The following is a 16,586-nucleotide window of genomic DNA, read 5'->3' on the forward strand; positions in this document are numbered from 1 at the left end:
TAATTGACAATACAGTCAAATATTTAACTCAAATATTTTGTTTAAAATATTATCTATTTATTTCTTTTTTACAAAATGTCAGTACTCAACACATCTTAGGAGTATCTTCTTTGGCAATCACTTGTAGCCAGGCAATATTGTCTTCCATGAACAAGGTCTTGATGTTTTCATCCCTTTCGTCCTGAGTTCATGCTTCTTCAAAGTCCATGGCATCTTTGCTAGAGGCTATTCTCCAGTTGGAACTCTTGCAGGCCAGTGTTTCCCAATTCACTGTGTTTATACTACATTTTTAAAGATTTGCCTTGAGAGTGTCTTTAAACCTCTTAGTTGTCCACCAGTATTTCTCTTTCTATTCTTAAGTTGGAAATAGGGTAGTTGCTTTGGAAGATGATAATCAGGCATCTGAACAACATGACCAGTCCAACAAAGTTGATGTTGAAGAATGATTGCTTCAACATTGTTGATCTTTGCTTCTTTCAGTACACTGACTTTAGTTCGCTTTTACTTAGGAGTATAGTAATATAGGTGAATGATGCCATTCAGTGAAAGTTAGGCTTCCTTGTTCTACCAGGGCCACTGGGAGTTAAGCATGCCCACTAAGCTGGATAAGCCTAGTTTTTCTATAATGTAGCAGGATCAGCCCCAAAATATAGAAGATTACAATTCTATGCATGTTTGCATATTAAGAATCAATCTTCATATTACTTTAATGCCCTTTTAGTTTCTAGAACATGGTGCTAAAGATTCATGTACTATTCTATTCTATGTGAACAGAATCCTACAGAATTAAAGGACCATTTCTTTGGGCTGCCATTGGTCCTGGCTCTAATAATTGAGCTGCCTGAACCAGAGTCCATAGGATGCTCGCCTTCAGGGCTAACACAATTGCTCTGAGAATGCTCCACTGTTCAGGCACCAATTAATCTCCCTTCATGGTATCACCTGAATCAGACCATTTCAACCTGATGCATAGCAGGCTGCTCCTAGACAGTATCTGTACCACCAGCTGCCCCCAAGTCCATCTGCCACTCTTTTGCTTTCTCTGTCTAGAGGGCACAGCCTGGAATCTGGACCATATTGCCAGAAACTAGAATAGGCTACCACACAAACCTTCGTATTATTTTAACATATAGTGCTCCTGTTTGTGGATTATAATTACAAGCTGTTTTGTCTGAAATCTTGGCTAAAAAGTGAGATAATAAATATAATGAAGCATAAAACACACACACGGGATATTGCAAAATCCATTATGGACTTGAACACAGTATTTGTGAAATCACTAGCTCACAGTGAAGAAGTGGGTTGATGCACCACTATGTGATATTTTCAGGGTTTATGTTAAATTGGTTAGGGCCATTCTTTACAATTGCTTATTTCCCATTTTGCCAATCACTGACTTGCATTCTGACGTGTTCAACCAAGAATTCAGACCGTTTTCTCCCATTGTTTTTCGAGATAATAGACTTTGAATCACCCCTCTTCTTCCCATTTAACAGATTGAAATATTGATTCCAATCCAGCATTGCAATGGGTTGGACTAGATAACCATTGGGTCCCTTCTGATTCTACAATTCTATGATTTGATCATATAGACTGTGCTAAACCTGCCAACCTAGCAGTTCGAAAGCACATCAAAGTGCAAGTAGATAAATAGGTACCACTCCGGCGGGAAGGTAAATGGCGTTTCCGTGCGCTTCTCTAGTTCACCAGAAACGGCTTAGTCATGCTGGCCACATGACCCGGAAGCTGTATGCTGGCTCCCTCGGCCAATAAAGCGAGATGAGCATCGCAACCCCAAAGTCGGCCACGACTGGACCTAGTGGTCAGGGGTCCCTTTACCTTTACCTTTACCTAAACCATATAGAGAATTCTTGCTGATGCTTAAGCACCTGATCATTGCAGAGTACAATGCTTTGTGATGGTTTACTTCTTTCAGTGTTGATTTATTTATAACACAGTTTTAATGACTCCAGACAAATTATCCAAGCATTGGCAGCCCTTCTTCATCCCCCTCTCAAATGTGACTGCTCCAAAGGCTGCTTGCCATGCAACCAATTACAGTATAAGATGCCCACTCCAGCAGCCAATTAGCTTTCAAGTGACCTAGTCCATCCCATTTTGCCAGGGTATCAAACTATACTGAGGGCAAAAAAGGCAAGGTCACTTTTACTTTTATGCAACACACACATATACATAGCACCAGCTGACAGACCAGACAGTGGCATTTCAGCAGAACTGCAGTTAAGAGACACTCTGGTACAACTGTTGATTTATCAAATGCCTGTGGGAAAAGACAGTCCTGGAAGGGTACAGGATGTGAAAGATTAGATCCATCATTGCCTTGGGACATCCAATATAAATAGTAATTCTGTCATGCTTTCATTTGTCCAGTCGTCTCGATGTGTACAGATTTCACGGAAATACAACCCTTTGGAATGTCTTTCTTCTTTATGCTGCAACACTGTAGTCATCACTCTAGTTTTTTAAAAAGAGGCATTCGCAGCACTAGAAGAAAGTACTTTCCCTATTTTTTGTTCCATGCATTTGTTAAGAATGCAGTGATTTAATTTGAGACATTTGGGTGGGGCTGGCATTGGGAGTAGTCGTTCTTGGACACCTGAAAAGGCCCACACCCATGCAGAATGCCCACTGTCGACTCTCAGAACCTTCATTTGCGTGGACAGGCAGAGTCCCCCAAATCCTGGACGGCCCCTGTGTGGAATAACGACTCAAGACAACATGCTATGGAATTAAAATTGGCCACAACTTTATTATGTTTCAGATGTGGGTAGACCTTGGCTCAGGCATTGGGCGTTTATCCCTCCCAGTCGCCTGCCAGGGATCTGGGGAACATCAGGGTTATCCAGTGGGGGGGGGGAATGGGCTGGCTCTGGAGACCATATGTTCAAGCAGAGAGCATCCACCCCCGTTACGCCGCCATCACAGGGGAGAGCAATGACGACCTCTAGGTGTATGGCCAAAGCCCCCTCAAACAACCCCTTTAACGGGGAATCCTGGTATCGCTGCCGCAAAGAAGAGGGGGGCATGGGTCACCTCTGCACGCCTCCCCATTCAGGGAAGATAGACTAAAAGATTCCGCCCAAGGCCTGATACCAGCAAAGTTGTGACGTTTTGCTACGGGAAAGGCAAACCTGCCAATGCAGGAGAATTCCTTTCCAACCCTTCAACAGCGACCTTGATGTAGCAGTGCCTGCGTACCTGTGGAGAAAAGGTACCTGCAAAAGAAGTCTTAACTGAGGGTGGGTAGGGTAGGAGAAGCTCTGGAGCCAACTGATGATTCCCAGGTATGATCCTCCCTCTATTGTGTGGGCAGGTGGTTCCTCCCCCTACCTGGCCTGATCACCTTGGCAATGCCTCCCCAGGCGGGATTGGGCAACTGACTGAGGTAGGTATCCAGGTATCCCACCTGAGGGAAGGCGAAGCAAAGCCTGTGCTAATGGTGCCATTTAGGGTCCAGGGGCTGCGTGCGCCCACACAAAGGGAGCCCTCCATTTAATGTGGGGAGCAGTCATTGCAAAAGTAAGGAGATTGAGAAGGCTCCTCTTGCTCTTCTCTGGGAAACTGTGCTATCAAATGGGCAACCGTAAGTGACAGTGGCATGGATCTTGGCCCACTGGGGGAATTTGGCCAAGGTGACCCAAACCTGAAGCCAACACCACATATATATATGAAATCTATTACACTGGTCCTGGGGTGCAAGCCCTGAGTGCATGATTTGCATCCAATATGCTTCAGAGCATCTTCAGACTTTTAATATACAATACGCTTCAATCAAAACATGCTCCAGATTGAGTTAATTCTCTGTAAACAGTTGTAAATGTTGTGATTCGCACCATGCCAAAACTGTAGCTTCATTTCCGCCCTGTGAGTAAATATGAGATATTTGAGAATTTAATGAATGGAAACATGTTTGGTTAGCTTATAACTTCAACTCCTACCTTCTCTGCCAACAAATTGAATGCTGTACTCTCTTATTGAATGCATGAAGCAATTTGTTATGTTATGAATTGCATGGGGCTTATGCATGTGTATGGGGGTTTTTTAAAAAGACAAAATGAGCCCTATAATCAGGAATATGAAGGGAAGACATAGCCAATATTTTAAAATGTACACCTCAAATGTATCCTATGAATGGAACAGATGCATCTCTGGAAACACATGAATTATACTGATCAAAAAGAGTCAGGCTTGGCTAACAGTCCCTACAAATTATAAGATACCTCCCAGCTACCTATTTAATTGAGCACCCATCCTGATTTTCTTACAGAGAGGTTAGATTATATTTGGACTTTATTGAGCATTCATTCTCATTTGTTTGAGAGGTGGTTATGCATTCATCTTGAATTGCTTGTGGGATGTTCTCACATCTTCCTATCAATCAATCTCTTTATTATCAGTCTTTATACAAAGAAAGTTTGTATAAATGCATAAACAATACCAAGCAAAACAAAATAGAGAGCCGCAACAATAAAATGGCTAATAACCGCATTATACTATAGAATGCCAGGAATATAAAACAAAATTACAAGTTTGCTAAAATTAGTCCTTGGTGGGGTTTTTTTTACATGCAGCAGCACAAAATTTAGCTAGCCTGGAAGAAATGAATATGTTCTGATGTGAAAGGAACAACAACAACAACAAAAACCCACAAAATGCATCTGGGAATTTCCATAAAAATGGTTCAATAAAAATCTTATGTATATCATTATAAAAAGAGCAATAGATAAGGACATGAGCAGGGACATTTGCATTGATAATAGGGGAATTTTGGGGGGAACTTCCCTCCAGAACAGCTGACATCTTTAAATAGAAATACATGTGAGTAATAGATTGGCCTAGGATTTAAATATGTGAAATTGTATAATATTAAGGATAGAGGTCAATATGAAAAGAAAGAAAGATGTTAATTGTCTAAGTAAATTTTATGTTAAAATGGTTTTGGAAAACGGCTATAATGACTGATATGGAAACTCAGCTGGGGGGATTCGAGAAAGTCACTTAACAATGTTAACAAAAGTGGAATTCTTATAGTTAATATAAATGTTTGTTTGTTAGTTAGTTTGTATTTGATGTTTTCGTTTTATTTGTTTGTTATAAATTTGGAAAACTAATAAAAAAAATTAGGGGGGGGGGGAGAACTGCTGACATCTTCCCATTAGTCATTCATTGACCCCACACTTTTGACTACATTTCCCTTTCACTTTACAAACTGGAAAATGTCTGGAGTTTTTTTGCTTATTTTTTAAAAGTGGACTTGTTTAATCCACTTGAAATGTGCAAACTGAGAGTTCTTTTTTTCATCTGAATCACATAATCCTGATAGACTGGAGGTGACCTAACTTGGTGCATGAAACTCAGGTTTGCTTTCATGTAATGTGATAACTGGTCATAACTGGTGCAGTGGTATCTGTGAAAAGTATTTGTTAAGAAATGGAATTGCATAGTTAGAACTCCTTTTCAGGCAGGCAGCTTATGGGTTCTGCTCCCTGATTTTGAAATGCTTTCTCATTCAGAATTATTGATGGACATGATCTGATGCCCCTGCTTCAAGGTATTGCTCTCCGATCCAAGCATGAATTTCTCTTCCATTACTGTAATGCATATTTAAATGCAGTGCGCTGGCATCCAGGAAACAGTAAGTAAAATTGTCTGATCCCATTTTAAATATTTTATGCAATTTTTATTGCAACTTGAAAAGAATTGAGGGCGAGAGAGAAGGAAGGCCTTGGGCTATGGTTACAAATAAATTGCTTGAAGTGCCTAACCCTTCTCCTTATTTCCTTTATCTCTGCTATTCTTTTATCTTAGTGAAAAAGCCAGTTTCTATAAACAATTTGGTATTGGATAATTAATTTCATGCAGTATAACAAAGTTTAACATTGTCACTGTGCTAAAGCCTCTAGTATCAGAATAAATTTTAAAACTTTGGGCAGAGTCTGTTACATGGGAATACAGGAAGCCGCCCTATGCTACCTCAGCAATGAGGAGGCCTTCTCCACCTGGAAATTTTGGTTCCTTTCTAGTATATCCCTAAAGGCCCGCTAGGTGTGATATACTTTTTAGTCTGGTTTATTTTGACCTCTGCCTTTCAACCCAGAGGCTTCCATGGCTAACAACAAAGCAAAACAGCAGCAGCAACAGCAAATAAAAAAATGGTAAAACCGAATCATAGTTAAAAATTAAATTACAATGAAATAAAAGCAAAAACAGCAGAGCAGCAAAACAAGAGCCATAAATGCAGAAGACTACAATAACAACAGCAAGAGCAATCAAAGCACAAGGCAGCATATAAAATATCATGCATTAAAAGGGAATGGGATTTAATTTTAGCTGGCAGCCAACATGGTGAGCACCAGCTGGATGTTCCTGAGCAGAGAATTAGTTCCCTGGGTTCCACAACATTGAAAGGTCTATATTCAGTCATCATCTGCCTAACCACCAAAGGTGGGAGGATCCTCAGAAGATCCTGAGAAGATTATCGTAAGAGGTGGACAGGTTTGCATGAGGGCAAGTGATCCTTCACATACCTATCCCCAAGCCATATATTATTAGGAATGCCTTCCACCAGCTTCGGATGGTAAGACAGCTACAGCTGTTTCTGGACTGGTATAGCATCCAGGCTGGATTATTGCAATGTGTTCTATGTTGGGACGCCCTTGAGGTTAGTCTGGAAGTTGCAACTGGTGCAAAATATGGTGGCTTGACTGCTTGTTGTGTCAGGATATCACCAACACATCAATCCACCATTGAAATAATTGCACTGCATGCCAATTAGCTAATGGGCTTAGTTCAATGTGCTATTTTTGCCATATAAACCCCTATACAGTGGTACCTCCAGTTGCAGACGGGATCCGTTCTGGAGCTCCGGTGGAATCCCAAAGTTTCTGCAACCAGAGGGACCACTTCTGCGCATACGTGAGTGGCAAAAACCTGGAAATATACTTCCGGGTTTGCTGCTTACGTATCCCGAAGTTTACGTCATCGGAGGGATACGTAAGTGGAGGTATGACTGTGCAGCTTGGGATCAGGATATCTGAAAGATAATCACTCGACATGTACTCAATCCATCACTGTACTCTGCAGTTGAGGAGTTGAAGATGTCCATTCTGCACAATGTAGGAATTGTGCCTTTAGTGTTGTAGCACCAGCCTTTGGAATCCTCCGTTGTATTTCTGGTGCTTACTGAAGACCTTTCTCACACAACAAGCCTTTAAACTCAAGTTCTTACCCATTATGCATCTGTATTGTATTGTAATTATTTTTAAGTTGTTTGTTATTGTTTTATCACTTGTGTTTTCCTGCCCTAGGCTTCTTTGAGAAGGAAGGTGAGCTATAAAATGAATGAATGAATGAATGAATGAGTAAGGGCTTGGCAGTCAAAGCTAGCACATTGAATTGTGTCTATAAAATAACAACAACAACAACAACAACATATATTCCAATTACTGCTTAAGCAAAAGTGCTGGCACCATATTCCCACCCAGTTGGTGGTTTGACTGCATTGTACATAAGTCTTGAATGGTCACCCTATGTCCAATGCATTTCAATAATCATATGGATATTGCCAGGGTGTGGATAATTGTGGCAACCCTACTTCTGCCCAGGGGGGGACTACAGTTGGTGTTTAAAAACTGTTGAAAACTACTTTGTACCAAAGATGTTGCTTGACTTCCAACATTAAGACTAGTTCTAACATGCTGCTCATGCTGCAAATTTGATCTTTATGGGGGACTGAAGCCCACCCAGAATACTACTGTCCAGGTCCTTTGAATTATCTACTGTTGTCTGGGTTAATCACTCCCTCTCCAGTTTATTGCATTTTAGCATCTCTATAAAGCTGCTGAGAGACATCAGCCAGGGAATTTGGAACTTGGTGTCCCCAATATGTGGATGACACTCAATGCTGTCTTTTCATACTCTTTGCATATTTTCATAAGCATCTGCCTGGCCATCTGACTGGCCACTGTGAGAACAGGATGGTGGATTAGATGGACCAGGGATGAGGGAGATGGCCAGTTCTAGACTGAGTTACATTCCCCCTTATGCCAGTTAGGGTCTTCTTGACACCTGTGGCATTCTCTCCTCTTGAAAGTTTGGTTGTCACCCTCACTACTGAGTGTTCAATGGTACCTTAAGACATATCTCTTCACTCTACCCTTGGGAAGTATTTTAGGTCAGATATGTTGCCTTCTGCTGTAGTGGTTTAGACACTGCTTTACAGTAATGATCAAGGTTTAAACTTTTTTAAATCAATAAATAAATGGGTGTGTATTTTGTAAACTACCCAGGAATCTTAAAAGTTGAAGTGTGGTTTAAAAACTGAACAAATAAATGCATTTTTGATCCTAGGCATCTGCTTAGCACTTCTATAGCCACACATGTGTTGGATGAAAAGGAGTGAGAGAGTTGTGCAAGCTTGGAAGTGAGATGTCATGAATATCAACAAGCATGCTAATGACATCTCACTCCAAATCCAAACTTGTCAGTACGCAGAGCCAGGTCACCAGTTCTCACAAGTTCACAGAGACTGGGAGAGAGAAGTACAGGGACCTAGGAAGAGGAAAATGATGGCAGGGTATGTGTAGGGGTAGAGATTTAGCCTCTCAAAAAGAACACAACAAACAGATTCAGGATTCAATCATTCTCCTCCACTTCCCTTTTTGATTCCGCTGAATGGTTTCACCATAAGTACCATTTGCTGTGTGTGAGAGAGAGAGGGTTCTTCAGACATCCTTCCGAGTTCAGTAATATGTTTCTAGGAAGAATGAGATGCTTCCTTTGAAAAGCCACAGTGGGGAAAAGAGCCTTTCCTTGGCCTCGTCTCAGGTCTTTTGGAAAGACATAGCAGATTTCCTCCCAGCATGTTCCCAAGTGCAGAACCTGCTATTCTTCACTCCTGTTGCATCGTCTGCTTGAGCTTCTTCACACTGTGTAACAGATAGATGCCTGGCCGATTGCAGCCCTGATATTTTCACATTGCTTTATCTGGGGAGCAGAGGCAAGCGGTAAAACATTGTTCATGCCTCTTTCAAGCTGCTAGCCTCCAGAGAGAACTTGAGCGACTGGTCTCTTGTCCAGTACCGATCTTCATTTTTTTTAAAAAAAAAAACCATTTCCCCTGTGGACACAATAGGAAAATGTTGACAGAGAACATTCTCAAGATACCAAAAGGTCCTCCATGTGGGCTTATCTCCTTCCAGCACACTACAGTTATACAAAGAAAATATCTCTGCAGTTCTTTAGCTCTCTTATTCTGATGTGTGGTTGATTTTATCAGGCTGGGCATTCACAGAATTGCTCTTTGTGATGGTTTTGTTGTCATCTCTCTGCCTTTCCAGTTTTTCAGCTCCTCTGTACAACACCGCTCTCATGCTGCCAAATGTTGTTGGTAAATAATAAGAAAATCGCAGCATAAAATTTTGGTCAAGGAAATGCATTGCTAGCAAGTAAAGGCACTGAATGGATATGGTACCAAATATGTTGTTGCTGTCAAAATGGCAGCCATGCACTTCCTTCTCCCAACCTCACTCTCTTTAAAAACTGAACATCAATACAATGTCTTTCTGGTGGTTTTTGTTAGGGGCCATACATTTAGCATCTCATCTACTCCCCCCCCCCCCACCTCTAAACACATTTACATCAAAGTAAACCTTACACTGATACCAGCAGATGTTACATCCAGCTAAAGTTTAGAAACACATATCCTTAACTTTTGTGATGTACAAGTTTCAGTCATCATCATCTGTTTATTTCAGCACCATCTGTTTATTTGTAATGTCCCTAAAAAATTGTGCCCCAAGTGGCTAACAGGCAGCATATCAAATGAAGGATAACTATAGGCTAACAGGCAGCATATCAAATGAAGGATAACAACTATATATAGTAATATATAGTTGTTGTTGTTGTTGTTGTTGTTGTTGTTGTTATTATTATTTATTTTAAAAAGACCCATTGAACAGGACTTTCCCAGATAAGCGTGTATAGAATTTCAGCCTTCAGGTTTTGTTTTTTTGTAACTTACCAAATGTGTGGTATGCATTCTGTATATGATAATGGTTTTGAAAATTATCCAAGCATCCTGGAAACATTTGACCCTCCTCATTCTCCCTTGAAATGTAACTTTTAATTTATCTATCCCCCCCCCCAAGTTTCATTTTTTTTAAGTCAACTGTGAACACTGTGGACTTTCTGGGCAACTTACGACTTCCATATATTACATCAAATTTCATAATGCTATGGTAAGCTTTCAAAAGTGACAGACAACACATACATCTTCCACCAGATCTTGCTTTTAGGCATGGTCATTTATCATATCTAGTAATCACAGTATGTGTGTCATACCAAGCTTGCTTAGGATTCCTTTCACCGGGTACTGAGAACACATGTTCCTTAGGCTACACTCATGTTCACCATGCATAGGAGGTTGCTAATTTCTGCACCAGCTTCTTCCCCAACCCACCCTGCCTGGATGACGCAGATGCTTTAGGCTGTAACAGTTCAGAGCCACAGTGGGAGAATTTCAGAGTTCCCATTAGAACAGTGCTGGGGCTACCAAATAAGGAATACAATAATAAGTTGTTAGCGCAGATCTGCCTGAATGATTCAACTTGTTCTAAGATGAGAATCCTCCCCCAATTTTCATTGTTCTCTCTTCAGTGCAGATTGTGCCATTGTTGTATATGCTGTGCTCATCGTGTATCAGAAACTCAGACAATCTTTTCCTCTTGTGGTATAATATAGGGTGCCCGAGGCTGTGTGCCTCTTTCCATTTGCAGCGCAAAGAAATAGTTTTTCTTAGTATGGAATTGTGCCTGCAGATCTTCAACATGCTGTTTTTAAACTAGATTGGTTTTAGATCCTGCCGTCTACAACGATGGCTGTGGTTACTTGATACGCATATGAAAACCCTCCCTTTGATTAAGTTCTCCATACCACTTCCTCCCTGCACGTCCCCCAGATGAATGGGGAAGGAAGTGGTAACTGGCACTGTGGTTTACACCCACCCACAATGCCAATGGGCAGTCTGGATATACTCCTCCATCTATTTTCAGATAGACCCACTGGGAATCAATCTGCACTGACATTTTATTTTTGGAACAAAACTTTTTTTAAAAACATGGTATTCAGGGGCATAAAATGTGCAACAGGTCCAGATTGTGTGTGGACTAGGTAGAAGAAAAGATATTCATGTACCCTCAGTGTGGAATGTAATGTCATGTATAGCTTTTTCTTCTTCCTAGTGCCTCAATGAAAGGAGAAACTGCATGTGGTAATTCCCCCATTCCTATTTTTTCAGCCTTTTTTTGTACCCAATCCTTTTCAAGGTCTGCATTTCCCTGTTCTCAGATGCGATTTTTATGTTATGGTTGGAAAAATTAAAATAAAGGAGTAGGGTTTTAAAATACCATGAGCAAAAGCTCTGGAACTTTATTGGCCTATGAATCAGAGTTATTAAAAATGTATTGCTTTGACAACTTCATTACAAGGAGAGCAGTCACCCGATAAGGAGCAGATCTGTGGTTACGTGGGACATTTGCATCACTCAAACTCAGGGGATCGTTTAATGGCCATTTACAGAGTTGTAGTCATATTGGAGCAAATGAGTCTATACTAATGTGTATGGCCGCTGAATCTCATTTTCTAAGGTATTTTTTTCTCACTGAAGACAAACAAAGTTAACATAAACAGATATACCCAATAATTCCTTTGTGTCTTGTAAACATTCTTTGGAACTATGCATCAAAAAGATTTAATAAGTCTAACATTGGTTTAGTATTCATAAGAAAAGCATTATTGTAATGCTGATAAATGCCAAGACAATTGATTCATCAACAGCAGTATATCTGGGTTTATGTTACCTATCAAGATTCCTTTTCTATACTACAAACTTCTGTTTTATTAAGAAGAAATAAATATATTTCTCTTTTATAGCACATGCTTATATCCTTTTGAAAAATCCAGCATAATGTAATCATTAGTGCCAAAACAGGATTGGGAAACCTTGGTTCAAATTCCTACTCAGTCTCAAAGCTGTGTGTGTGTGTGTGTGTGTGTGTGTGTGTAAGTGTGTATATGTGATTTATTTAAAAGAATTATACTCTGTGTTCCCCTTCCAGAAAGGAGTTGCTCAAAATGGCATAAATGGAAATGTAAAAAACAACCCTAATTCCACCCAATAAAACACAAATTATCAAACTAAGAACAGCAGTGGAACACAGGAACACAAATTGCAGCATTCACAGCCAGTACATTAAGCAGTAACAGAATCAAAAGCTTGTTTGAATAGGACTGGGTTGTATCCAGGGCTTTTTTTCAGCTGTGACTCGCAGAACTCTCAGGTGGGCGCCACTGCCATTACAGTCATACCTCGGGTTACAGCCGCTTCAGGTTGCGCGTCGAGGTCCCCAAGCCACCCCCCAAATAACTCACAATGCACACTTAATTTTTGTTTAAGGTTTTTGGCATAATTTTGGCCACAACTTTATTTAAATACAAAACCGTGAGTGGTTGTTTAGGCATTGGTTAAGACTACAGTATCTGTCCCCCTGCCTGGGGACAGAACTGACTTCTGGGCACCACCGAAAGACAGTGCGGGGGAAAGCAAGTCGGGGAGAAATGGAGCTGAGTCACAGACCCTCAATTCTCATCCGCATGCTTTCCGAAGGCTTGCCGGCCCTAGTCCCACTCCAGGGATTGGACGAAAAGATGGCAAGCCCCAGGATTCCTTTAACAGAATTCCCTTTCCGCAGCAACCATGGAGAGGCAGGCCCAGCCTATCCTAACCCCTCCTCCACCAATTTATAACCAATGCCTAACCGCAACCTTACAAGTTGTGACGATTTGCTACGCAGTAGGCAAAAACCAAATGGCCCAGCCAATCAGCCAGATGGACAAAATTCCTACCAGGCCCCTGCCCCAACGGCAGACGACCCCATGACAGGCATAGCAAGGTCAATGCAACAACCCCTTACTCAAGGGCGGGTGGGCAGGTGATCCGTTGCACGCAGCAAAGAGAAAGCTCCAGGCTGCGTGCAGAGTATTTAAACATTTTACGCCTCCCACCAAAATTGCAACATAACTTTTACCCCAGCAACCTAGTGAACCAATCACTGCCCCAGGCCATCTTTAGAGACTCTGCCTGATAACAGAGGGGTGGCTCAGCAGACCCCACCGCAACATGTGCTCTCCATGAAGGAGAACACGCTTTGCATCTTTTCGGGTTACTGACCACCGAAATATCAGGTTACTGATATGAAAGAACAGGTTACTTCTGGCTTTTGGCGGTCGTGCATGCGCAGAAGCTCTAAATTGCGCTTTGCACATGCATAGAAATGCCAAATCACAACCTGCACCTGTGCAGATGCGCAGATGCAGGTTGTGAACACTGCGGGTTGCAAACGTGTATCCCGCATGGATCACATTCACAACCCTAGTGACCACTGTATAAGACAACAAGGGAGATATTCATGGTGAGCTCTTGCACTTCTTTTTCTAGAAAGATAGCACTGGTTGTATGCAATGCTGTGCACAGTGGGACTTCAATTTCCTTTCCTTCCCCTGTGTTGGAGGGGTCATGCTATGGAGCTGCTATGAACCTCCCTGAGACCTCCAGGTATAGGGCGGTATATAAATTCATTCAATCAATCAATCAATTAATCAATCAATCAATCAAACAATCAATTAAAATATGGAGTGTGCAGAAGGGGCTCAGGGGGATAGGAAAGAAAGTGGACATTCCAACCAAAGTGGAACCACATCAGTGAAGCCATATGGGAAGCCCAGGACCATACTCCATACACACTGCTCAGACTTGTGCCCCAGGGAGGTCACTTGGTTGCTGCTAATGCAGCGGTTTGACTTCTCCCCTGGAGGCACACTCCATTGTCTCTCAAGACAGATGGATGCCAACACAACTGAGGAATGATCCCTGTTGTTATTAGATAGCAACGCCATCTCTCTCCCTCTGTGTAATCAATATTATGTGATTTCCACAACCAGGACATAGCTGACATCCTATGGTAAACAGATGGTTTTCAGATTTGGTTGTCTCTCTAATTTTGTGTTATGCCATGTTCTCCCTGGCAGCAATTTTGGGTTATACCATACACCCATAGCAGCCTTAGCTTAGGCCACACACTGCATGGCTGCCATTTTGGGACTCCCTCCCTCACAACCTTCTGCCAAAACTTGAAATATTTTCACTGGTCCAAAACGATTAGAGACACCTGACATACCAGGTGCCACCACAAAGAAAGACTTCTCATGCATTGCCACCAACTGTACTTTACGAAGCATAGGCACACATGAGCGGGGCACAACAGCTGATCTTAAATGACAGATTCCTTGAAGGAGAGAGAGTCCTTCAAGTACCTTGGCCTCAATCTGTATAGATTGTATAGAGACATACACATGCCAGTATGGCCAAGAAATATTCAGCCCATACACTATAGCTAGGCATGTTAGCTGTTTTCGATTACCAGCAGTCACTGGTAACTGCTAGTAGTACTAGTTGCAGCAAGCTGACAATTTCCCATTTCTGTCTAGTCCAGCTCAGTCCTTCCGGCTGACTTTTCATCTTGATAGGAAAAACACAGTTACTAGAGCATACTTTTGCTTCCTTGAACTTTGTCTAATATTTTGGTCCTTCAAATGCAGGAGTAAGAAACAAGGAAGCAGTACATTTGATTCACAAAAAATAGATGATGTTCTAAGCATATGATATACCAAAAGGTTGTTAATTGTACTCGCTGTCATCTGGCAAATGAATGCTACAGTAGTTTCATATGTGAAATGTCAAATGTATTTATTATGCTTACATTACTACACAACACAGCAGAACGGAGCAACAGGCTTCTCAGAATGGATATTGCCTCTCTCTTTTTTTTGTTTCAGTTTTCATTAATCTCTTTTAGAGAAGCAACTTCTCTCTCCCCTCCCGACTCCCCCAGCTCAGGATACACTATAGCACAACCTAAACTATTGGAATTGCATGTGAACCCTCTGCTCTTTAGATAAACAGGATTGTTGTTACACTGATGTTGGGCCACTGGTGATGAAGCACACAAACTATAGAGCTTATGTGGTTTTCAGGTGTCAGTTAGAGCTCCACATGTAGCCAGAGAAAGGAAAAGGGAAAAGACTATGGACTTTACATTCCACTTCTGGATATTCTGCATGGGTGAGAACAACAGAACCCTTGGCTTTTAAGTTTTGTAGCAGAAAATTTCTGTTGGTGTGAGTTGTTCCTGTATGATAGCACATTGTTTAGGGGCCTTTGCATGTGTCATCTGGTTGTGTACTTCCTGGAAGTACCTACAAAATGCAGATATGTTTCACTTGCAATACTCCAGACTGTGTAATTTCACATTCCCCTTCAAAGTTGCCATCTGGATATACTCTAAGGAGCTTCCAGAAGATGTTTTTCTCCTGGGTAGCTACAGGCTGATTTTGCCCCTGACCTGGAGAAGCTAACCAGGAAGGTGTTCAGACTTCCCAGTGTCTGTTCCACATGGCCAAGAGAGCATATCTATAATTTAAAATATGTGTAGTCTGGAAATGGCCTGAGATATCCCACTGTGCCATGCTATTTCTCAACAATTAGAAACAAGTAAGAATAATGAAGGTGGAGATGTACCTCAATAATATGAAGAGGATCTAACACATTGGAGAAACAAAGTGGAACATATTATATAGAACCTGGCAGGGTTGTTGATGACAGCCATACAGCAGTGCTTTAAAATTCATTTATTAGTGATATTTACTGAGGCGCTGAATGGGTTCTGAATTAAAACAGCATAATTAATTGATTAAAGTTTAACAAAGTGGGGAAGTGCGTTAGAACTAAATACTGTTTCTAGCATCAGTTTGAATTAAAACCATCCTGAGACCTGAGCTAAAACCATCCAGAGCTAAATTAGGAATGTCTGTGAGGAGAGAGAAATGTTGACAGGTCTGAATTATCACATATCAACACAGATGTTTTAAGGAGGCTAATTCATTTTTTAAAAAAGAAAAACATTGGCACTGTAAAATATATTTGTGAAATCTTTTTTCTTTCTTTCTGCGTCCAGCCTGTTGAATTATGGATTTACATAATAGAGTTTAAAATAAAGTAAGTCATTCACAGGCGTTTGTTGCAAACCAGAAGGGACAACAGACATAATTAATAACTGTGTAAATTATTTATTTTACACTAATAATTATATCATTGTTACATTATTACTTGAACAATTTATATACCACTTTCCTCTCTGAGTTCCCCAGGAACAATGTGCTGGTATGTTAAATACAAGCGCCTTATTAACAGCAGAGTTCAGTTCAGGCATTTGAGATGCAGATATTTACAAGTGGAAATCTCCCACTCGTTCCTCTTTCCCAATACAGATATGTTTAACCTGACATATTGCTCTGTGCACAGTTCTTCCCTAATTATCTGAATAAACTCTATTAGTACTATTTTTAAACTTAAAGTGCAGTAGATCCGATGCACTTTTCCAAAATATATTTAATATTTTTTCTATAAAACCTTATCTAATACCTAAATACTTTTCTATATAAAAACAAGT

General features: G+C 40.9%; 1 protein-coding gene across 2 annotated transcripts in view; it reads left to right on the forward strand.

The window, feature by feature from the left end:
* Positions 1 to 16,586, forward strand: part of STS (steroid sulfatase) — a 90,629-nt gene that overhangs the window by 63,289 nt on the left and 10,754 nt on the right. For both annotated transcript variants that reach the window (XM_081907624.1, XM_081907623.1), the window contains exon 9: positions 5,535 to 5,656. In XM_081907624.1, coding sequence (XP_081763750.1) covers positions 5,535 to 5,656 — 122 coding nt within the window. The remainder of the gene's footprint in view (positions 1 to 5,534; positions 5,657 to 16,586) is intronic.

This window comes from Podarcis melisellensis (assembly GCF_964234715.1).
Source record: "Podarcis melisellensis genome assembly, chromosome: 4".
Lineage (NCBI taxonomy): Eukaryota > Metazoa > Chordata > Lepidosauria > Squamata > Lacertidae > Podarcis > Podarcis melisellensis.